Raw genomic sequence first — 23549 nt, 5'->3', positions numbered from 1 at the left:
TCATGAACAATCGAGGGAGCCAATACCCCAGATTCGCTTTCGAGTCTTTAAATTCTGGATTGTTCCTATTTCGTGGCAAAATTCAACCTGTGGTTGTTTTACAATACGCAGTGCATTGTGGGAAGAGATACCTCTCAGGAATTCATGCGTTGAGCAACGTCTGTCGATCCTTAACAATTATTTTTTTTGAAAATATAATTTTACATAATTACTAACTATAATTCTTTTAGTGTTTTGATTTTATATTTTCTACTTTTTTAGCTTCATTTTGGGGTGGGTTTTATTACTTTTTTGGAATAAGAAAGTCTAAATATCGCTTCGCCTAATCGGTCCAGTTTGTAAGAGGCAAAAAATTATGGCGAACATTAACATTTTAATGACATTTTGTTTCTTAAGTTTTATCTTTTTGTTATGCCACCAACTTCGATTCCAATCTTCAATCTCTTTTAGAGAATTGCTTATACAACGTCAGGTATTTTAATTCAGACAAGATAATTTATTATTTAACCCAACATGGTACACAACAATTATGTTCCATTCACATCCATGTTTGCTATTGGGCGATAATGAAGCACGCTCCATCGTAGATAATTTTCTTTTCAGACTGTTCTTGACGTTTTATTTATTTATTTTTCGTAAGTTTCATTATGTTTTTTTTAACCGACATAAATTCTCTTTTGTTTTTAATTGTAAACCTTGTATGTTTTTCGTCGTGTTTTGTTTTCTTTGACTGAGGCGGGAGAATAAATTATCGCTGTAAACCAATCATCGTCGAGGTTTTTTAATTATGCAATTATGTAAAGGGTTTAATGATGAGACAACGTGGACAGACAATTGTTTGCATGGACAGTGTAAAATTTACAAAAATTTTTTTTTGAACACAGACAAAAAATTTCCTATTAAAAACATTTTTTCTCTTTTAAAATTTACTTATTTACTTTTTTAATTTATTTGTATTTTTAAATAAGAATTCAAATCTATTCAATATGTTTAAATTCACTTGAATGATCCGACCAGATGTTTTTTAAATAGTCTATGTGGAGAAGAGCGCGTAAATATTCCACACGAATAGTTTAAAATCGTGTGCTAAATAAAAGATAAACGCTTTTTTTTATAAAAAAAATTGTTTTCAAAGATGTTTTTCGTTGGAACAGAAAAATATTGGTAAGTTTTTTCCTTGACAATTCTGGAATGTGTATTCGTATGTATGCGTGTTGTGTATATATTTTTAAGATATTTCGTCATCATTGTTTTAAAAAAAATAAAAATAATTATATGAACAGCCGATGTTTTATTTCAAAATGGTAGCTACATCATTTGTATTTGATTTTAAACGTTTTCTTGCTTATTTCTATTTGTTTAACTTTTTAGCCTGTGTTCTGTGCAAATGTTACGTCTTGCATACTACTATTTCGACATACTTGTTATCACAAAAAACTAGGCGATGTTGTAGATACGTAAAAGATAAATATATCTTGATGGCTTCTTTCAATATTTACTATAAAATGGGGTAATTTTTCATGTGGTGTTAGAAGGGAGTAGAAATTGTTTTTAATCGCACAGAATAAGGAGCTCGGCGTTTAGCGTTTTATATTAAAAGGTTTTTTAATGTCATAACGGCTAGGTAAACTTCAATCACCGGCTAATACACTTTTCTTGTTCAAAATGGAACGACGTCAAACCTCAATTCCAGCGCTTAATGGCTTTTTTACATGGGTGTTACCACCCAAACTTCGTGTTCAGGACTCTTCTACGAGTACGAAATTCTGACAGAACAACTTTGGAGCCGTCTCATTAGGATATCATAGGCACAAGAGGTCCTAGGGACCAGAGCTCTTTGAGAAAAACTCAAGGTTTCTATCTCAAAGGGCTCTGGGAGACGAGAATGACGAGAAACATGAATTTAAAAAACACTAGGTTAGAGACTAGTGGTTATTTTAACTTCTAAACTCTAAATTTAACAGGTAAGTTCTTCCTGAAAAGGGAATATGATAGGAGTTGGGCTTGATGCGTCTTAAGTAACTGCATTTTTTATCCGCGCGGGGTGCTGTTTGCAAGCAACAAATCAGGGAAAGTAACTGTAATTTCAATGATGAGTGTAATTATATTTGGACATGTCTGGTCGCGCTCATAAAAATAACTGCAATATTTAATGCGTCAATGTTGTTGCATTGTTTTTCCATAAACTAAATTACCATATTTGAAATATTAATTATCATATTTTGAAACCTTACTTCCCATATTTGGAAGATGCGTTACCATATTGGGAAGATACGTTACCACGTTTGGAACATACATTCCCACATTTTGAATATTTTACACTTTTAAAATTCTACACTTCACGTTGATCCGTTTTCTGTTTGGTTTTTGTTCAAGCAGACTCGGCGGCTAGTGGACGATGTTTAACGCCTTATCGTTAGTCTATTTTTCCTGATCGGCCGCGTATGCTGCTTTATATTTTGCTCCAAACTCGATTCCAACACGAAAGCTTCGCTAAACGTATCAAGAATCACAGCGTTGAGATCCAAATAATTCTGGAGAAAAGGCTGATTTAGTTCAAAATTTACTTTTTCAGTCTGTACTGAAAGTTTACGACTAAGAAAATATGTATCGAAAGTTAAGTTATTATTTCACTTTCAGCTTGTTCCTGCTACTGTTTTATATCAGCTCGCTTCTACATATAATAAAAAATAATATAAAAGCATTTAACCTCGATCCCAAAGCTTTTTTGATAAGGGTCCCGTCCCGATATAAAGAACAGACAAAGAGCCCAGGGGTCGAGGTTGAAAAGCACTGGAAATGTTCTTTTAGTACAAACCTTTGCGTTGTAGCAACCTTGTCCCAAGAGCTTTTTTCAGTGGAATACGAGGGATGTTATTCTTTCACATCTTTCTGGTTAGCTAATAAAAACATAAAATTTAAATTATTTTTGTGCAATATTGAACAGACAAAATTAGATTCAAACGAACAACTTCTTGATTCTTCGGCTTGTTGCATTTTTTGATATCTGGGTGAAACCATAAAACGCTACAGGCCTGGGTTCAAAAATTGCCAAACGAGTTTATTTATAAATAGTTCATGTAAATTTTTATTCCTAATTAATCCCAGTCATCAAAACGAAAGTGAATGTTTTCAACTTTTAGTTGGGGAGAAGCATTACATTACCTTTACAACATCCGCGGAGGAGTACTTAATTGTCTAATTTGTCTATTGTGATATGGCTTGCTAAATGAAAACAAATTTCCCATTGATTACTAAAATTTTGAAATACTTGAATGGAATTTTTTAAATAGCGGATGTGTAAGATGGAACACACAATAAAGTTGTGTGTCTCTATTAGTTTTAATAAAATTTTAATACTCATGTTGAAAATGTTAATTGTGTGTCCACATCGTTAAACAAACAACGTCATGGCATACTTTTTCAAAAAAATTATTCCGTGTTTTCATGTCAACAACTCATAGCGTGAATTTCAACCTCGTTTCCAGGACATTTTTACTTTATGATGATCCGTGATAACAGCTCTGGGGAAAAGACACTGGAAAAAAGGATAAGTGATTAAAAATTATAAGTTTTTTTATTCTTCTAAATTTGACAACATTAGTCTTTCATTTTTGTCGTTTACCTTTGCCCTCTCAAAAAAATGCTCGAAAGGTAGTAGCGTAAATTACATTGACTGGGACTTTACTGTCTGACGATGTGGCTTTGGGTGTGGTCCAACTTCTCCTGTGGTAACTGAAATATTTACGCAGGCTACAGCTTTATCAACTGTAGACCACTTTTCTAGGGTTTGGAAAATATTTGTGGATGACGTCTTCTTAATAATTAAAAGAGCACATCTAGACGCATTTCATGAACATATTAATAATTTACACTCGATAATACAATTCTCCATTGAATACGAGAACAGCGATACGCATCTTTTCTTAGACACTATAGTGTCCCGCCAGCGGTGTTAAGTTATCAGTATCAGTATACCGCAAACCAACTCATACTGATCAATATCTCAACTACACATCTAATCACCAAATGTCTTGCAAAGAAAGTGTAGTGTCCTCATTACTGGACGAGCAGTCAATGTAGTCAGTGGAGAGAATGACCAAAATATGGAAATACGCGGAATAAAAAGATCATAGACCGAGAGTCTAATTGAACAACAAGAAAAGTGAAAGAAATAGTATAGACAATAATACTCATACGGGTTTAACTCGCACTACAGAAAGCATGAAAAAGTGAAAAATGGTTTTAGATAACTCAAGAGAAAGCGGAATTTTAGAAAAAAGGAAAGATGTTAATCAATCTATTGTTCCCATGCAGGTGAGACTGCCTACACGATTACTCTAATTGCTGTGATCTGGATGACTGATCCTCTGATTATCTTCTGAACTAATAGATATACAAAGATGGTTTCGACCATTGCCCATCATGACAGTTGTAGCTGTCGAAACGTAGCCTAGAATAAACTCACTTTTTTATGTAATAGGATTCCTTTGTTTCCCTTTTTTACCAGAGATCTCAAGTTCGAATATTTGTTATGAAGAACATTTGGAATTTGTAAATCCGCGGAGATAATAAATAAATAAATTGACGAATAAATGGATGAATATATGATTATGTGTGCCTGCATTGAATCAAATGGTCTTCTGCTTTTAGGAAAATTTATTGTAGTGAAATTTGTCAAACAACGTTGAGTCAGTGCATACTTTGTTGAATCTACTTGATTTCTTATTGTACTTTGTGAAGTGTTTATTCCCTTCTAGCAAAGTACTTTCAATTTCTATGGTTTGTTCGCCACATCACCATCACAAAATTTATATGGTGGGTTGCGTTACTACAAAGTGTCGATGTTTTGGAAGATGTGTATGAATTTATTGACGTAATATAGTTTCATGCAGATAAAGTTGTTGTTTTTCTTCACAAGGAGTCTTGGGCGCAGGAGAGTCTACAAAGCTATACTAATAGATCCTATTTTTTCCCCTAGCAATAAGTAAATGTTAAAAAAGCGGGTAAAAGATTCCTTTAATGTTTGAGATTTTCGAGTTTTTATACGTTATCAAAAACTTTTATTTGCTCTCAATTTCTCATCCGTGGTTTGTTGCCTAATGTCAAAGCCGTTATCGCTTACTTGACGAAGTTGATTCGCCTCTTTACCTCGTTCCAAATTTTTTCTTGACGCTTATTGACAAGTAAAACACTGATGAAGCGATTAAAGAAATACCAGGTCGTTTCACTCCTTATATATAGCACCCTCTACTGCAAAAACAAATTCTTGGAAAGTAAAGTATTTTTAATTGTCACATTTATTTATTTTATTTTTATAGACGTGAACGATTCAACATCTTTACTATGAAAAGCAGGTATGACAATTGCAGATATGCAAGACTTTCCACCCTTCCCAAGCAACTTTCCATGGACTAATGGTACCACACTATCGTCAACTCAGGAAAATGCATTTAAAGCACAGTTAAATCAAAAGTTGATGCAGGTAAACAACTTTGTATCTTATAGGACAACCTTGTCCCCAGGGCTCTTTTCCAGCGATCTCCGCCACCCAGGTTGTCGGAAGGAGAAAAAAAACTTGGGGACGACACCCTTTACGACACTGTTTCGTTATCGCCGCCCCAAATGTCGAAAAAAGCCCCAGGGGGGCATAACCCCCCCCCGTCGCTGTTTTAATGCTCAGTATGTGACACGAACTTGAGTATTTTGTTTGTTTACAACTTTGGGCATAATGGTAGATAAACCACATGGCCATATGGCTGAAAAAACTCGAAGGTTTATAAAGTATGGCTGTTTTGCAAAGCACAAAAACTGTTTTAAAACGAGCAATAAAATGTGGTATTTGTGTGCCATGCCAGATTAAGAATAATTGTGGTGTATGCACTGCATGTGTAAACAGAAAAACAGGTAAACAGGCTTGTAAGCTAAGAAAATGCAAGAAAATTATAGAAAAACAAAAACTAAAGGCAAGAAAGAAAGAGGTTCGTTGTTCGCAGAGATTTTCTTATTTAATACGGTATATCGTAACACAATGATTTTGGTAATCATGAGAACATTTCAGTAAATATAAGGTGATGCATAGCTTAGTCATGCTTTTTAGTCTTTTTAAAAACGTTTATAATTTATTCCTGTGCCATGAGGATACACCTTTTCACATTTTAAGTTGTTCACTTATTTTCTGTATTAAAAAAGGAAGGGGGGGGGGGGGGGGGGGGGCGGTTTCTGGCCTCCCTCAATAACTTTTCATAGGATTGTTCAAATTGAATCAAACTTGGCACACTTATAGTACGTCATAAAAGGAACAAAATGGCGGCAATAAATTTTTGCTTGCATCAGCACATTTTCTGTGACGTCATTAGAAGCTTGAAAATTGTTAAAAATGCCACTATCTGCTTAAAATATAATTACTTTTGTTCTAGAGCGAATTTTTACATTCTGTTTGAAGTTTCTGAAAGCTAAATAAATTTTTTTTAACATATCTTCTGGTTTTTACATGGATCGGATAAAAAATTGCCAAAAATTGCCCAAAAATCCGTTTTTTCCGATTTTCGGGTAAAATCCGAAAAAATCAGGAAATCGGATTAGTCATGTGTCAAAATTATTCAAAATGATTTTTCTTGATGAAACAAAGTTGTGTTGCAAGTTTCAAGTTCTAAGGATATTTCTAACAGGAGTTATTATATTTTCCCCATTATAAGGATTTCATAGAGATTTTAGGGGTAGTTTCGTGTAATGGCCAATATCAAAGCCTCTGAAAGGTATGGGACCTAAAAATTTAGCATGCAGGTGTCTAATAGATAAATGTTGAAACTCAGTAAGTATCATAGCCATATAAGAAAGCAATCAGGAGTTATTAAAAAAAACCCGTCAGGGGGGGCGGAATCCGCCCCCCCCCTCCGCACAGAATAGGGTTAATACAGAACAGTTTACTTCCATTTTTTAATTAATAAGAGCATTGTAACAGAGGAAAAATTTATTTAAACAATGGTTAGCTGAAAACTGTGGATTCCTGTATTAGCAGTTGTGCCTTACAAGAAAGGACCAGCCTGGTTAGAATTTTGGTGGTCTTATAAAAGTGTGTACTGAAAAAGATAAATGAATGTCTTAAGATTGAAAAATGGGGGACATAGAGTGCTTGTGGAAAATTTAAATTCTGATTGCCTAACCAATTGTTATGTGACTATTAATATTTTTATGAGTGGCTATCTCTATTCCAAAAAAATTGGAACTGTACTCATACGTAATATATGACATATTTACGCGGGAAAAAAGAAAAAAAGAATCCTAACCCCAAAGCACTTTACGTACGAATAGCGGATGAACATATACGTACGCAAAAGTGGGCAAAAGAGCGTACACTACAAAAATATTCACTCCACTTGTTGATGATGTCATGACTCACTGGACATAATTTTGGTGTGTCTAATTTAAACAGCATGCAAAGCATGTTAATTTTCCTAAAAGCAAAATGATGGGTAAAAAAGTTTCAGTTTCTAGATTCTGTGGTGTAGTAAAAGAAAACATTGCCATAACTTACTTTTTGGAAATATACCTTTAAAAATATTTTATTGTGATGTTTTATGATATATTATTTTGACAGATAAATGGACATGGCACAAAAGTCAGCCATCAACCAACTTTGCCGATGTTCTCTGATATCTTCAAATGCAATGGAAAAGAACAACCTGGTAAAAAAGAAAGAATTTCACCTGTTATATTCGAACCAAGATTGTCTAAGGCTGAGCCAGAACACATATTGGAGAAAAAGCTGGAACCAACCAAGCGAAATGGGAAAATTGAAGAACTCCCTTCATTCGAAACATTTCGGAGATTTGAGCAAGGCTTAATCAGCCCAATCAAGCGTAAATTAAAAACGCATAGAAAAGGATTAAAAATTAGGAGAAAAATTCCGAAGATTACTCACCACCCATGTGGATGTCCAAGTAAGTTAGTCTTGTATTACCTATATTATTATAGTAACTTTTTGTTGCACGAGACAATTTTAGGATTTTTAGCTGTGACCTACCAACAGATTTGGTTTAGAGGGAGGCTTAGGGGCTCAACCATCAGGGTTTGTGGATTGATTTGGATTTAAGACTTTCCAGATTTGTGAGACAATTTTTAGGAAATTTATTTGCCTGAACTATTTTTTATTCAATTTTTTACTTCATTTTTTTTCTAATTGTGATACAGATGTTTCATTTTTTCTCTTTTTAAGGATTATGTATAAAGCTTAGTTTAAAGATTGTCTGCTATTTATTTTATGTTACTGGAAGACTCTGCAACCCCTTTTTTTCTTATAGTTAATGAAGATGTAAAAACTGGCCCATTCTACACACATTTAGGTTCTGGACGAACATTAGACGAGTTAAAAGCCTCTCTAAAAACAAAGTAATTTCTTTTTATAAATTTATTTTAAACCTTTGTGCTTGTATTTGAATTGTAGTGTTTTATATTTTATTCAAATTATGCCCATATAATCAAATGTCTTCATCATTGTTTTTTCTTTAGATTTGATGTCAGCGATTCTGCTATAAGATTACATCTTGTTCGTTACACTGCTACAGAGGGTAAAAATGGTGATGGATGTCCACTAGCAAGATGGGTATATGCAAAATTTTACTTACCTTGCGTTGATAAATAAAATATAATTTAAAGTTCAAGCAATCAAAAATTAAAGTTACTAAATATCTTTTTCTTTATTTAGGTTTTGCGAAGAAAAGGTCCTGAAGAGAAATATCTCGTGATAGCCAAAAAATGTGATGGGCATGTTTGTAGTGGAGCCTTCGTAGTGATAGCAATTGTTGCATGGGAAGCGATCTCCAAACAATACGCTGATGATATGTACCAGTATTTACGCCAGAATTTAAATAAATGTGGATTCAGTACCAGGCGCCGATGTGGTGCAAACGAAAGGTAAATATACAGCAGCATGTTGTTTTTATGGTTATTTATGGTTAAAAAAATGTTTTTTGTTATGGAATGTTAGAAGATATTTAATTTATTTTAATTTGTTTTTGTTAATTTCTTTTGCATTATATTTGATATAAGATGCTTTTACGAAGTTGTTTTTTAGTTAAACTTAACTTTTTAATTTGTCAGCAAAAAAGTTTGACACTCTCAGTTTTGCTCTTTCTTTACCTAACAGTCTTAGCCTACCAGACCATTTTTGCTGATGATGTATGTGTCTTTGGGGCTATATTTGGGATTTCAGCCTAAATGCTCTAACTGCTTCATTTCATAATTTTGTTGATGAAGCCCTTGCAGTAAAAGAAATTGAACTATTTATATTATTGAACTACACAGCAAATTTTTGAGTATTTAAATTCGGATCTATGTTGATTGTGTGGTAACAAGTGTGTCAAGCAGTTGGGGCATGCAGATTGGAGTCTTGGGTACCATTGAAATAGCTCCCTAAATTGTAGCAATGGTTAAATATTTTAAATTTTCCTGTTTTCAGCAAAACGTGCAGGTGTCAAGGTGACGATGAAGAAACAGATGGTCGGTCATTTTCATTTGGCTGCTCTTGGAGTATATTTTTCAATGGTTGCAAATTTGCAAAAAGTACTTCTGCAAGAAAGTTTAAGATGCAAGAACAGCAGAAGGTTGTTTTTTATTGTTAATCTTTCTTATTTCATAAATAGCAGTAGGACTACAATGACATATAGAATTCATATCCAAAAGTTTATTACACTAGTTAGTTTGGCACTAATAAATAAATAAATGAATATATTTTGAAAGAATTTAATAATTGTTGAAATAAAGCATTGTCAGTACTAACATTTTGTTTGTCATTTATCAAAAATGCAATGTTTTAGGAAGAGGAAATGGAGATGGTGCTGCAACAAATGGCAACTCACGTTTCACCTTTGTTGAATATTTGGTCCCCACAAGCTTATGAAAATATGGTACATAAACTTCATGTTGTATTAATTTTGCCCTGCCTAATTTAAGTCAGAGTTAACTACATTATGGGCATTTCTGATATTAGCTTTTCGTGCTATTTTTTTATTATGTTTTGTTTGGGAATAGCTCGGTTTGTCATGGTAATGCTTAATCTTCCGCCTATTCAATGGAGACTTTAGTTTCAACATTGTATATAGAAACACTGATAATTTTCCCCTTGAGCTGTTGATAACCTGAAATATATTCACACATCTGTTTTGTTTTTCAGACCCGCTTTGAAGAAACTGCAGCAGATTGTAGAATAGGATTAAAAGATGGCAGACCGTTCTCTGGTGTGACATGTTGTTTGGACTTCTGTGCACACAGTCACAAAGACATACATAACATGAATAATGGAACAACTATGGTATGTGTTCTAGATTAAGTGATTTGAAAGGAGCAAGAAAATAGGTGTTAAAAGTCAATATTGTGAAAATCGATTATTGTACGTTAAGGCATTTAAATTTCATTAAGAAACGAAATGGGTTTTTTTTCACTCAACATGCACAGCTGTGAATGCCCCAACTTTTCTTATTCGTGGTATTGGATAATGCTAAACCTGCATGTTGGGCTCGTTAGCTCAGGTCTTACATTTTATCATTGTTCTAATCTGTTTTTACAATTTACTGCAATTTTTAGTGCAAAAATATGTTTTTTTTAAGGCAAGATTGTTTCTATATTTTTTAAAAATTTTAACACAAGAAAGATGTAGATTGATTTTCGTAATTTATTAGTTCTAATTCTATACCAATAAAAGAGGAACACAATATGATTTGATTGAGGCATATTTTGTAACACCCTTTAAACTCGTGTTTGCTACTTTTCTAGACCAAATTCAAAAAAAAATTCAGTTACCTATTTTATTTGTCTGTTAAGAACATATTCCATGTTAAAAATTAGCAAAAAGTTGAGTCAGTGTTGAGCCAGCATTGAGTCAGCACTGATTTTTGATGCAAGCACCTAATTTCACAATTATAGAATCCTCTAACTGAAGATGGTACCTGGCTTTAAATCGCTGGAACTCTAAGAAGAAAAAGTGATATACAGTTGAACTCTTGAAGGGGTCTCACGATTTGGTCGAATTACATTGTCGAATTATAGGATTTTAAACGAATCAAAGATCTTTTGTTTGTTTTTCTTCCAGGTAGAAATGGCATTGCCGGGAACATTTAAATGATCAGCCACATATTTACGCGACCTACCCTTTTCTAGCTCTTTTAACGCATCATATTTAACTTTTAAAGTAATTGTGCTTTCTTTTAGTTGTCATTTTGTCTTGTTTGTATCATCAGCTGCGCCAGTACTCAAAACAAAAATATAAAACGTAAACAAACATTCGAATTTCATGATTTGATCTTAGAAAATTTCCAAAGTCGAATTACATGATGAAAAACACGACCAGGGGACTGAGGAATCTGGTCGATTTACATGATTTGTCGAATTATGGGAGGTCGAATTTGTAGGTTGTAAGGGTTTCATAGTAAATTCTAAAGGGACGCAGAATTTAGTCGATTTACATGATTTGTCGATTTATGGGAGGTCGATTTACATGAGTTCAATTATATATATATGTATATATATTAATACATTTATAGACACCTTGTTCATTGTCAGAGAGTTATATAAGAGTGTGAGTTGCACTTTGAGCCCCTCCCCCCCCCCCTCCCCAACCTATGGTGCTATTGTTTGTTAGTGGAAAAACAGAGGAAATGTTTGCGTAAACTCTTATTTCTTTTGTTCAGGTATGCACACTATTAAAGCCTGATTATGACGAAAGAGACGACGAACAGCTGCACGTTCTGCCATTGTATCAGTTAATAGGGGACAACGGAAATGTTGCCGAGACCAACTTTGATATCCCTGACCACCTTTTCAAGAGTAAAACACAAGAGCGACAAGAACCTGTTGAAGGAAAAGGAAAATATGTGTGTAAAACCGCTGTAGCTCAAAAACAAAATCAGAATTTCGATCCGGATGAGTCAACTGTGTCTTTAACCACTGTAGATGAAGCTCAAGTGGGAAATTTTTATATGAGCGGTTTAAATCCTACTTCGGTTAGCCCTTCGCTATTCCAGCTACCATCTTTTGTTGATGAAAATAAAACTATGTTCCGTCAATATAATCTTGATTCGATTCAAAACTTAAACACGACAGGCCCAAAGCAGGAAAATGAGATTAGGCGAAAACCGCATACACCTGTACCTACTGTGATCTCAGATGACATGGGTGGAGTCGCAATCGCATTGGGTCATGGTTCGTTCTTGGTTGAATGCGCAAAGAAAGAAGTGCACGCGACGACGGCTTTGAAGAATCCACAACGCACGAAACCAACACGTATTAGTATGGTGTTCTACCAGCACAAGAAACTAAACAAGAAAAAACATGGCTTCCATGAATATAAAGAAAAAATGGACTTAAGAAATAAAGAGAAATTGGAGAAGCAAAGTTTCGACGATTTAGCTCTACTTGCAGACGCAGCATCATTTAACGATTCTATGAATTCAATGGATACAAGCGTTGAAAACACTCCCGAAAAAATCAATCCTCTTCTAGAACTTTGTAAACAACAAAGTCTGGAGCGACACAACTCTGCACCCGATCTACCGAGTTTGTTTGCATCGGAACATGGAAATACCACGCAAGATATCACGCAGTGTGTAGGAAGAGACCGTGTGTCAGTCATTCAAAAAAATACAAATAGTTTCAGTATCGAGAGACTGATAAAGAAGGAAGATTCAAGAGATAGTGTTCTTCCCATAACTACGTTTGGTGTAGCGAACAATTTGCAACAGACTGGTGTAACGGAAACACAGAAGCTACCAACCTTTAGTGTGTTTTCGAAACGTTTCAATGTCGCTAAGTTAGATGACCTAATCGAAGGTAAACATGAACCGATTCTTCACGGTCAATCAAATCATGAAAGGGAACTGTCCAATGTGAAAATTGAATCTGCATTTTATAACAACGAACGCGTGGATAAGTTGAAAGAAAACATAGTTAGTGTAAACAGGACTGCAAGCGACCGTCCCTATTTAAACATAAATGGTAATAAACAAAATAACTTGCAGCAAATGCAATCTCACGACATGAAATTTCCATGCCATCCTTCACACTTGTTGAGAAAAACAACGCCGACACAAGTCATCTTCCAACAACAACTGCCTATGTGGAAGGAAGAACAGAAAAAGCAACAGCTTCTGCAGGAACAACAACAACAACAGAAACAATCATATCAGCAAGAACAACAACAACAAAAATACCAGCAACAAAAACAACAACAACAACAACTGGCTCTCTGGGCGGAAGAACAACAGAAAAACATACTAAATTTGCAACAACAACAACAACAACAGCACGAGATGTTCAAGGCAGAAGAAAGATCCAGAGAGCAATTGCAGAAAGAACGACAACTAAGCTGGCAAGAGCAATTCTCAATAGATTCACATAAAAGAAAGTCAAACAATTTGCTTAATCCACCTTATACAGAAGTAGATAAATGGAGAAGACATATTAATAATGATGTTGCTGAAAGAAAAATTGCTTCGGATGTAAGTCCGGAGGATTTGCCTTTTTTTAAGCAGCAAATTAACGCAGCTCAAGAGACAAGCCTGGCGTATCGTCACATACAACAGAGTTTACTGCGTGGCATGCCGAGATGTGGAGCGCTTCCTCGTTTTCCTATGAATGGCTTACCCATACATTGTGATATAAGATCAGCTGCTCTCCCAGGGTCAGAAAGGAACAACCACGCCGCACGATTCCTGCATCCAAACGTAGACAGTTATCCTGCCGGCATGCCGAAATATAACCCTAGCGTGATTTCTGCTGACTCAGGCGGTTATTCGCCATACTACAGACAGCCATCTTTGTTAGATAGACACGCTGCGTTGTGGAATTCCAGAGATATAAACAGCGGACCAGATGGGAGAGCACGTAAAAATTCATCGTATATCGTGGACAAATAAAATAATATTGCAAAGTTTTCTAGGGTGGTGGAGTTGAAGAATGTTTTCTGGTCTTTGCATTGTCCGTTTTTAAAATAGCTTGTTAGAAAGGTACATTGCTGATTTATTGAAGAATTTAGATATATACGTGTGAATTATTATGTCTTTGTACACTTTTTTTTTAATTTATATTGTGAAAATATTTACTTAACAGGTTATATCGTTAAGGTCGGTTTCCATTGAAACATTTTTTGCAGCAGCGCCCAACGTTTGAAAGTCGAAGCTCGGGTATCTCTACCTCCATGTTCTCTATGACGCTAAAGATGGTAACACCTTTGAAATTTTAAACAACCTACAATTTTGCTAAAATAGTAGCCGCAGGAAAAAAATTCTACTGAGCATGCCCAGGTACGTTACGTTGGGCACCGCGGCTAAGAGTGTTAAGTGGAAACAGACCTTTAAAATATCCACTTCTAAATTTCTAGGTGAGTATTTTAGGTAGGTTATTGAAAAATTATTTATCTTCTTGGTTTACCATACCAATAGCTTGGAAATTGTAAGATAATTTAATTTATAACCGCTCTCCTTCATGATGCTTTTTATAATTATGTTACGACCACAAAATTTTTATCTAACGGAGGAGAGCGTTGAGTAACTGAAATGTCTGCATCACAGTTGGTTTTCATTTTTAAAGTAATTTCCCGCGCAACTGTGGTAAACTGAGAGTTCGATTGGCTGATGCACGATCGTTTGATATGACTTGCCCAATAAGTGTTTGTTGAGTGGAAACAGCCGACACATAAGTTTTGTTAATTTTATCAGCGTGTATATTTGCGATTTTGTTTATTATTTAGATAGGAATTTTATTATGTCATAGAGGTAGTTTATTATGAATAATAGGCCAATGAATTATGATATATATATAGGAGAAAAATAAGCTCAAAAATATGAAAAAACCTTGAAATATCAGCGCATAGAAAGTTTTGATTTTAATAAAAACGCCCAGATTGGTTAGGCTCTGTATTGTTTTCTCTACTTCTGCAAAGTTTTTTTAAAGATGCGACGAAGCTATTTGCATGCTTTCTTTGTGCGCATTCCGTGCAACTTCGAATATTAGGCGATAAAATTTTAATTTAACTTTCTCTTCAACCTAACCAAGGAAATTTAACTGTAACGAGATTTTAATGGAAATGTTTCTGGCTTCCTTCAAAAATGTGTACTGATTAATATTTAAACAAAAAAAACTTTTCTCTAAACATTTCAAGCAAAAAATTTGGCGGATAATGATAGAGAAATAATAATGCTTAAAAAAATCTGTTAGGAACAAATGTGGCCTGGGTAAAACTTATTCACTTACGGAAATTTCCTCGATTTTTTTTTTAGAAATAATAATGCTTAAAAAAATCTGTTAGGAACAAATGTGGCCTGGGTAAAACTTATTCACTTACGGAAATTTCCTCGATTTTTTTTTTTTTTTTATGCTAAAGTAAGCCCTTTCACCGCCTCGAGCAAAATCAAAACAATTTTATAAAAGCCCCAGTTGATCCTATTTTTATAAATTGCATTCCGGGCACTTAGTCTAGCACTTACGGTATCGATCTAACATCTCTATAGCCTTTATAGCTAAAAATGTTTCGATGCTAGCAAGTACAACGAAATTTTGCTTTAAATTGACGGGCCTAACGGAAAGGTTTGTTTGCACCGAACAGCTACGACGATTTTCTTCTGTTTCTACCACACATTACTACGCAATCCTTTTAGCCTGTGATTATATTTTACTTGAAATTTTTATTAGTTTTTACTTTTACGTTGTATATATTTTATATATTTAGCACGTTCTAATATTTAAAGAAATTTAAACCCATATTTTCTGGGTGTGTGACTTTAACCTTTTTTTTGTCTTCGCATTAAATTATTTTTTCGTAAGTAGTCGCTTTACACTTAATCGGTTGCACCACGCAACCACGGGTTAAAGGTTTTAAGAGTGTCATTAATGTTTCAATATAACAAGAACAATTTGTGTAATGTTGTCGCACGCTTTTTGGCGGGAAAAAGTTGTGTATACACGTTTCGAAATTTATGTACATGACAAAAAAGTCCTGTCCTCAAGAAAAAAAATAGGTATCTATGAAGCGCACATCGCCGCTTTTTCATGTTCTAACGAAAAAAATGTTTTTTCACCAAACTTGATGGAACGGGCGGACGCTTATTCAAGGGTGAGTTTATTTATTTAAGTGGTGTGATTAATCAAAGCATATCGTTTCTATTACAATAGCCGTAGTTTACCTGTCTGTCCGCAAGAAAAGCGTCGCGCAACGGACGCACAAAATAGCGTGTAATTTAAAGACGGACAAACCCGTGGATTTTTTCATGGGTTAACGACTAGTATTATTTTTCCTTACTGTCCAGCAGAACGCGGAGCTGGGAGGCTGAGACGAGGTGATCTATTTCCTCTCTCTGTTTTTTATAAACTTTATTATTTTTTTGTTAAATAAAAAGTAATAATAAATAATGAATAAAAATATAAATAATTCAAACTAAATCACAACTCTAGCGATAATTTCTTTTCTTTCTTGTTTTTTCCCATTCTTTGTTTCCTTTAAAAAAAACCTAGATAGGCTTTTTATGTACATATTGAGAATTTAAAAAATAAGGGAAATAGATGGTATAAATATATTGGATAAAAGGGCGAAAACAAAATTTATTTCAAACGCAAGCTTGAAGAACATTTTCGATTGTGGAATCAGGTAACATAAAATTTGTATCGTCTGCGCATTTGTGAAAATGTACGATTTTGCCCAGCCCTTGTTTCTAAAAACATCACCCAAAACAAGAGGAAAGTTCGTGCAGTATAGTGCGACAATTTTTATTGTCAAAGTCGGAGGTGAAAAAAATAGATGTTTTGGTATGTTTACATAGAAGAAGTGTGATTTCCAGACCTCTTTCTTGTTTAGCGACTGTCTATAGAAAAACGTCCTGGGAACGAATAAGATACACAAACTTTCTTCTACTTGTTTTTCATATTACACAAATACAGTTCACCTACACTGGTAATTAATAAAATTTTTGTTCTAAACCCTTTCCGTAAAATTGAGTTAAACAAGGTAACAAGTGGATTGCTTTGTTCCCAGAGTAATTTTTTGATATCTGAAACAGTGCGAACCCTGGGCTGGTTACGAACTTTGGGGTGGTTACGATTTGTTAAAAAGCATAATACACAGGTACACTCAAACAGTACACATTTTTTGACTTTCTTTCTTTAAATGAAATTTCTTCTTTAGGTTTAAGGTTTTTTCCATGCAAGTAAAAAAAAAACTGACAAAAACTATAGATATAATTTTTCGTGTTAATTTGTCGGACAAAATTTTCCTCACTCCCAAAAAATTACCCACATAGTTTTATCCGATGAAGTATAAAGCATTTACAATGTACGTTTCTATCTTTAAGAATTACGTATTATAGCCTTAAAGTTTACTACCAGATGTCGCAGCTTGCCAAATTCTTTACCATATCTCGATTCGACTCGGCACAACACATTGTTTTATAAGTGTCAAGGTACACTGACCCCCAAATCCAAAATGACAGTTGTATTTTACATCAGTTTTTTCTAAGCAAAAAGTTTTGCAACATCATGCGCACGCTATAGCATAGTTCGGCTCAGCATTCGGTTTGATTCAGTCGGGCCAAGGCACCAATCTCGTCCCTAGTAGTTCTTGCTTTTTTTGACATCAAGGCGGCGTCAAAAAAACCGTCAAGTAAGCGCTAGCGACTTTGACATCAGGCAACAAGCCCTGGGGACGAGGATGGCCAATGCTGTCTGTTATTGACGGCTTATATGTGGACCTTCGAGGCAGATAAGTTCTCAGGTTGTTCAATATGATAAACGCGCGTCGACCTTGACGAAATGGTAGTAGTGGGCGTTTTAGTTTAACAAACAAAATAATTTAAAAGTAACTTTTAAGCCTTCATGTATCCCTGGTCAAACGAACCAGGCTTTTCCTTCCGAATAACATTATAACGATTCCTATTTGCACATAATGTTTGCATAACTAACAAAGTTAATGTTTAGTATAGAAACAAAGATTTTATGAAAAAATAACCAATAAAATTGATGTTCTTCTCAAATGTTTTTTTTCGTGAATTTTGCAAACCACTTAAAAAAACACCGAGTCGAGAAGGATTATATGAAGCAATAAACGGTTGATAATACGATAAACAGATTTTTATTATGACAAGCACATAGATATAAGAAAAGTTGTATTTAATTTGAAAAAAAAAAAAAAAAAACGTTTGAAGAAAACACAAGAAAAGTGTAACGCGATTCATGACTGAGAAGAGGTACTAAAATTGTTTATAAAATAAATTTATAATTTTCAATCTTGTTCTCGGTACCCCTTGCCGTTTGAACAGTTTATGGCTGAGTAAAAGTACAAATTTAATTTTAATTTCCAACCTTGTTCTCGGTACCCTTGCCGTTTGAACAATTTATGGCTGAGAAAAAGTATAAATTTGGTATAACTTTCAACTTTGTCTCCAGTAGTACCCCTTACTGTCTAAAACAGCTGATTTATAATCGATTTGATACAATATCCCACCCTCGTCCCCAGAGTTTTTTAAATTCTTGATATGAAAGATGACGTCGTAAAACATTTTATATCGCAGTCTTGTCTCATTAGAAAAAAGGAATAAACCCCGGGGACGAGAGTGAGGCACCAGAGATTTCCAATATAAAGGCTAATGGATATAGACTACTTGTTCATACTGCTGGTTTTTTTTTCAGTTTGTTTGAGTTAAGCTAGGATATATTCTGAAGTGTTTTGGTGTATTCTAGATGAAACAGCGTGAAGAGATGGAAAACGCTTTGAAGATAAAAATAAACAGCATCGTGCAAAAAATCGAAACAGGGAAGGAACGTGAAGAAGAACTGAAAGAAAAAATCAAAAATAACTACGATCAAGCGGAGAAAGAAGAAAGTATAGTCATGGAACTGCACGCGAAACTTCAATCACTAGAAGCGACGTTACGAAAAAAAGAGCGGGATTACGACAGCTTAAAAAACGAATATTTCGACGCGCAAGTCGAAGCTGATAGTGTCGAAGAATACTGGAGACGAGAAGAAAACCAATCAATGGATGATATCGAGAAAGGAAACGCATTACGAAGAGAATACGGCGACGTGTTGATCGAAAACAATCAACTGAAGGTTCGGTCGCAAGATGTCATGCGTGAAATTACTAAGATGGAACAACAGCTCTGTGAGGAAGAGTCATTGCGTGATAAAGAGGAGGAGCGAGTAGAAGGACTTCAAGTTGAGTTGGAAAAAATTACGGACAGATTAAACACAGTGATAACACGGCAAGAAGAGTTGCAAAAAAAGGACATCGAGCAAAGAAAAAAACTCGATCATTTCAAACAAAAACATGTTGAAACAGAGAGCAAAGCAAATCAAATGGAGTTTGAAGTCAAGGAGATGGAGAGCACTTTGGAACGGTTGACAGAAACGTTGGCGGCCATGAAAATCGAGCAGAAAAAGTTGGAGACTATGCTTTATCAGGAGAAAAATAAATTGGAAAATGAGGAAGAAACTAACACAAGGAAAAATGAGTATCATAAGGCACAAAATATTTCCCTTCCAAAAAAAATACTAAAAAATAGTAATGACAATCATAACATTGAAATTACATTATGAAATATTGAAAACCAGAGATTGGAATCAAAATTACAAAAAAATATATTATTTACAGTTATGGACTTGGAAAACAGAAGTGTGAGCAAGATTTTAGATGCAGATTTTGAGTTCACGCTAGTAAAGCACGTTGCCTATACTGTTTAATAACAAATTAATAAAGAAATATTATTTTTATATTTGTTAAAACTTATTTCATTTATATTTCATAAATTATCGACAGACAATGTATTATTTATTTATTAACGTGTGAAAATTTACTTTTCCCTGTATATAATAACTTGTAGTCGTGACGTAACGTTTCTTCTTCTTCCTGTATTTATCATTTCGTCCGTTCTGCACACATCTCATTCATGCGTTTACATCTCATTTATTTGTTCCGTATGTAACATCTTGTTCGTCCTGCCTTTACCGTTTCGTTTGTCCCGCATTCAGCATTTTTTTTGTCCCGCATTCAACATCTTCTTCACCTCGTTTGTCCTGCATTTAACATCACGTCCGTCCTGCACTTAACACCTCGTTGGTCCTGCATTTATCTCAAATTCGTCGTGCGCAAATCGTTCCATTTCTCCTCCTTTTCTTTAACTGATTCTGTCATTTGTTCACCTACAACAAAATTAAATAAACAAATAAATTCAACTAAAATAATATTTAGGTCCAATACATTCAATGAAACATTTTTTTGAAAAAATTTGCGAAAGTTATCAATATCTCATTGAGAGGAAATGAGAAGTTTTGAGGAGACTTTACAAAATTAAGCAGAATTGAGGGGGGCGTAAGAAAACTTTTCATGGACTATTGGGTGGCAGAGAGTACCCAAGAGCACAACAAACAAACCCGTACCATCTTGGTCATTTGCTGGTAGCTCCCACTCAGGTACTTGAATATCTAAAACAAACACAGATCAAAGTATTATTTTTTAACATAACAAATCATGCCACAAAAGCTGGGTGGTGTTTATTGGGGGACTTCAAATGGGCTGACAACAACACTGAAAATGAATCGGAGTGAGAACATTGATTGGGCTGTCACCGCTATGTAAAGTTTTAGAATTGACAGGACTCTTACTGAAATCTAAACATTCAGGGTTTTTTTTAAATAAAAGTGAACAGTTCCAAGAAGGATTTTGTTTTACCGGTGTAACGGACACACATCTTGTTCATGCTGCTAGTCTTAAAACAAAATCACTAACCTTCATCTGGTAGTTTGTCTTTGTTGATCTCTGGAAGAATCAGATCAACCAACACACCATCAAAATGAACATGTGATAACTCACTATCCTAAAAAAATAAAAACTTTCTAAAGAATGTATGTACATGATCCTGAATCACTACACGGAATTGTTACTTTCATTAAAAAGCTGCAAAGAAAACGAGGCCTACAAGACAAAACAATAGACAGAAATGTTTTGTTGAAATAATCAAGACTTTAAGCTTTATCTCCAGAAAATAATAGATATTCAAAGTTTTACTCGGTCACCCTAGTTTCCAAGGTTTCCAAGGTTTTCAACTCTGGAAGACATTTTGTTGAACACTAAAAATAGAGATATACTTTTGCAACGCTCCCCTTTTTTAATGTAAATCCGAAGCAAAACAATTTCTGCATCACCACAACACTTGTAAAAAAAGTAAAATTAATAGCAGGACTTCTTATGGAAGTTAAAATTTTACAAAATAATATTTCAAAACTTTGTTGCACCAGGGAAAAAAAATTAATGTCATAAGCAGCTGCTAAATAGTTAGTGGGTTGTTGTATTTTAAGAGCCTCAATTACCTTTCAAAAATATTGTGCATTAATACAAGAAAAACATACTAAATGACTCAGATTCAGAAAAAATAAATACTTGCTTTTTTATAAGCATGACATTTATAAACATCCGTAGGCTTAAATTTGGTCATTTTTAAGCATATGATAAGCATTATGTGAAGCCTAAAAATGTTGTAAAGTTGTTATGTTTTTCGTTTCATTAGCAGTTTTCTTTTTTTTTCTTTATGTCTGAATTTATGTAGTATTTGAGTTGTAATTAATGATGCTAAAAATTCGAATGCAAATTTTTTTTTAAAAATAAACATATTTTGAGCCTGATTATGTGTTTTTCATAAGCATATTCTAATCTTTTTGCTATTGAGCATAACCTAAGCATATTTTGAGCCTAAAAAAGTACTTTTTATAAGCATCCTTTAGCCGCATTTTAGAATTTTAATTGCTTATAAGAAAAAACTTGTACATGCACAAATTTGATCCTTTATTGTAATGAAAGACTGCATAATGATTATGCAGAAACATACTTGCCTTTGCGTTATATGCCATTATTTTACAGATGCAAATTCAATGTCCTTTTTACTGCAAATATTCTTTCCTATAAAAAACACATAATTATTGATTGTCATATATAGGTTGGATGCACAGAAAAACATATTTGGCTACTAACAATTTTTAAACTTCTTTTAAGGTCGGTTTCCATTAACACAAAAATTGTTAAGCGATATGTGTACAAAAGACAGTAAAATGATATATCTGATAAAGAGATGAAAAAAAATTTTTTAGACTGATCTTGCAATAAAACTACAAGTTGGAAATCACCAAACCAAAAATTAGCTAAGAATGGCCTACGCAGACTTTTCTCGTAAAACTTTAGGGGAATACCATGAAAGAATTTCCATATTTCCATTTTAGATATGATGAAGTGTCAATATAACTTAACTTTTAAATCCAGGAAAAATGTTCATTAAGCCCCACAAAACGTATTTAAAAACTAGCTTTGGAACAACACAGAAAAACAGATTAAAATACAATTCAAAGAAAAATGTGAGATACCAAGACTTAAGATTCTTAAGATTCCATAACAGTAAAGGGAAAAAAGTAAAGGGGTATGTTATTTTTAAGGAAAGGGGTCACCTATTCTTTTTTTTCATTTTCCTTACATTTTTGTTTACAGTTGTAAATACCAAGCAGCTAATTATAATAATCACGTTGTATGTGCCAAATTCTTTTGTCTCACATTGTATGTGGCAAATTCTTTTGTCAAGTTTAGGAATGAAAACAATTTTTCTTAGTGTATATGTGTATTGTTAATTAAGGTGAAAGGTTTTAAATATGCCTGAATAGAGAAACAGATGGCCAAGTGAATTTAAGCGAACAAAGAAAATGGGTCAAAATGGCGAATACTTAAAAACATACATATTGCGAATGCCTCTAAATCTATAAAATGTTGTCTGAACAAAAATAGAAAAAGACTAACAACCTTTATTCACAAAAGATAAAAAACCCTATAATAACTGATTTTTGTACTGTAAAATATTTTTTACCAACTTTGCTGAGGGTGTAAGACATTAACAACGTGTAAATTGTGTAAACAAAAGAGAGATGTTGCAATCTAAATAACAAACAAACAAAAAATGTTTTAAATATACTCGGCTGTGACTTATTTACAAAATATTACATTAGTTATTGTACTCAAGGAATATATTCCTCATCGCTTTCATTGGCTTTTTTCTTTTTGTCGCAAATCATCAAAGGAGCTTTATCCTTCATACGAGCAGACTCAAACTTTTTGATTAGATCCTTTTTGACATCTTTAGCATTAAATTTAATTCCATAACTTGCACACAGTTCTTGCAATTCTTCTCTTTCCATTCGATGTATATTCTGAGGTAGATCTTCTTCGTCAGCATGCGTAATACCACATGTATCATACGACACAGCAACTTTTAAACTGCCGTCAGTAATCATCAGCTTTTCATGTAAACGTAAGTATTTCCCTAATCGGCTAATTATTTCATGTTTCAATCCTTCAGTTTCTAAGCCAAACTCTGTACACTGTTTCTTCAGCATTTTTTCACTTAACATCCACAATTGTCCTACTTGGCGACCATTATGTTCCCATTGTTTCAATGCCATAATCTCGGCTTGTGTTTCCTTTTGCACTTCCTTCTTTAAGCTTTTCTGTTTTTCTTTTTCCAGAAAAGCTTGAT

The 23549-nt window shown here is 34.0% G+C and overlaps 3 protein-coding genes across 5 annotated transcripts; 2 read left to right on the top strand and 1 right to left on the bottom strand.

The window, feature by feature from the left end:
* Positions 1-915: 915 nt before the first annotated feature.
* Positions 916-15771, top strand: LOC130647610 (methylcytosine dioxygenase TET1-like). 2 transcript variants are annotated; one of them, XM_057453532.1, is made up of 10 exons: positions 916-1164; positions 5322-5485; positions 7601-7943; positions 8304-8391; positions 8512-8605; positions 8708-8916; positions 9461-9605; positions 9819-9908; positions 10175-10312; positions 11688-15771. In XM_057453532.1, exons 2-10 carry the CDS (start codon positions 5360-5362, stop codon positions 13908-13910), a joined length of 3456 nt encoding a protein of 1151 aa, XP_057309515.1. In that variant the 5' UTR covers positions 916-1164; positions 5322-5359; the 3' UTR covers positions 13911-15771. The 2 variants fall into 2 exon arrangements, with proteins under 2 accessions (XP_057309515.1, XP_057309514.1); XM_057453531.1 differs by lacking the exons at positions 916-1164; positions 5322-5485 and adding an exon at positions 5725-5981.
* A 706-nt stretch (positions 15772-16477) lies between these two features.
* LOC130647613 (reticulocyte-binding protein homolog 2a-like) lies at positions 16478-19868 on the top strand. Of its 2 annotated transcripts, none has more exons than XM_057453541.1 (2): positions 16478-16636; positions 18721-19868. In XM_057453541.1, exon 2 carries the CDS (start codon positions 18721-18723, stop codon positions 19576-19578), a length of 858 nt encoding a protein of 285 aa, XP_057309524.1. In that variant the 5' UTR covers positions 16478-16636; the 3' UTR covers positions 19579-19868. The 2 variants fall into 2 exon arrangements, with proteins under 2 accessions (XP_057309524.1, XP_057309525.1); XM_057453542.1 differs by lacking the exon at positions 16478-16636 and adding an exon at positions 17696-18227.
* LOC130647614 (anaphase-promoting complex subunit 13-like) lies at positions 19646-22786 on the bottom strand. The gene is made up of 4 exons (XM_057453543.1): positions 21868-22786; positions 20768-20855; positions 20419-20463; positions 19646-20181 (listed from the first exon to the last, which is right to left on the bottom strand). The coding sequence occupies exons 1-4, from the start codon at positions 21883-21885 to the stop codon at positions 20108-20110; spliced, it is 225 nt and encodes a 74-aa protein (XP_057309526.1). The 5' UTR covers positions 21886-22786; the 3' UTR covers positions 19646-20107.
* Between the last annotated feature and the right edge of the window lie 763 nt (positions 22787-23549).

Source organism: Hydractinia symbiolongicarpus, chromosome 6, assembly GCF_029227915.1.
Source record: "Hydractinia symbiolongicarpus strain clone_291-10 chromosome 6, HSymV2.1, whole genome shotgun sequence".
Classification (NCBI taxonomy): domain Eukaryota; kingdom Metazoa; phylum Cnidaria; class Hydrozoa; order Anthoathecata; family Hydractiniidae; genus Hydractinia; species Hydractinia symbiolongicarpus.
This window is presented reverse-complemented; position numbering and strand designations above follow the sequence as displayed.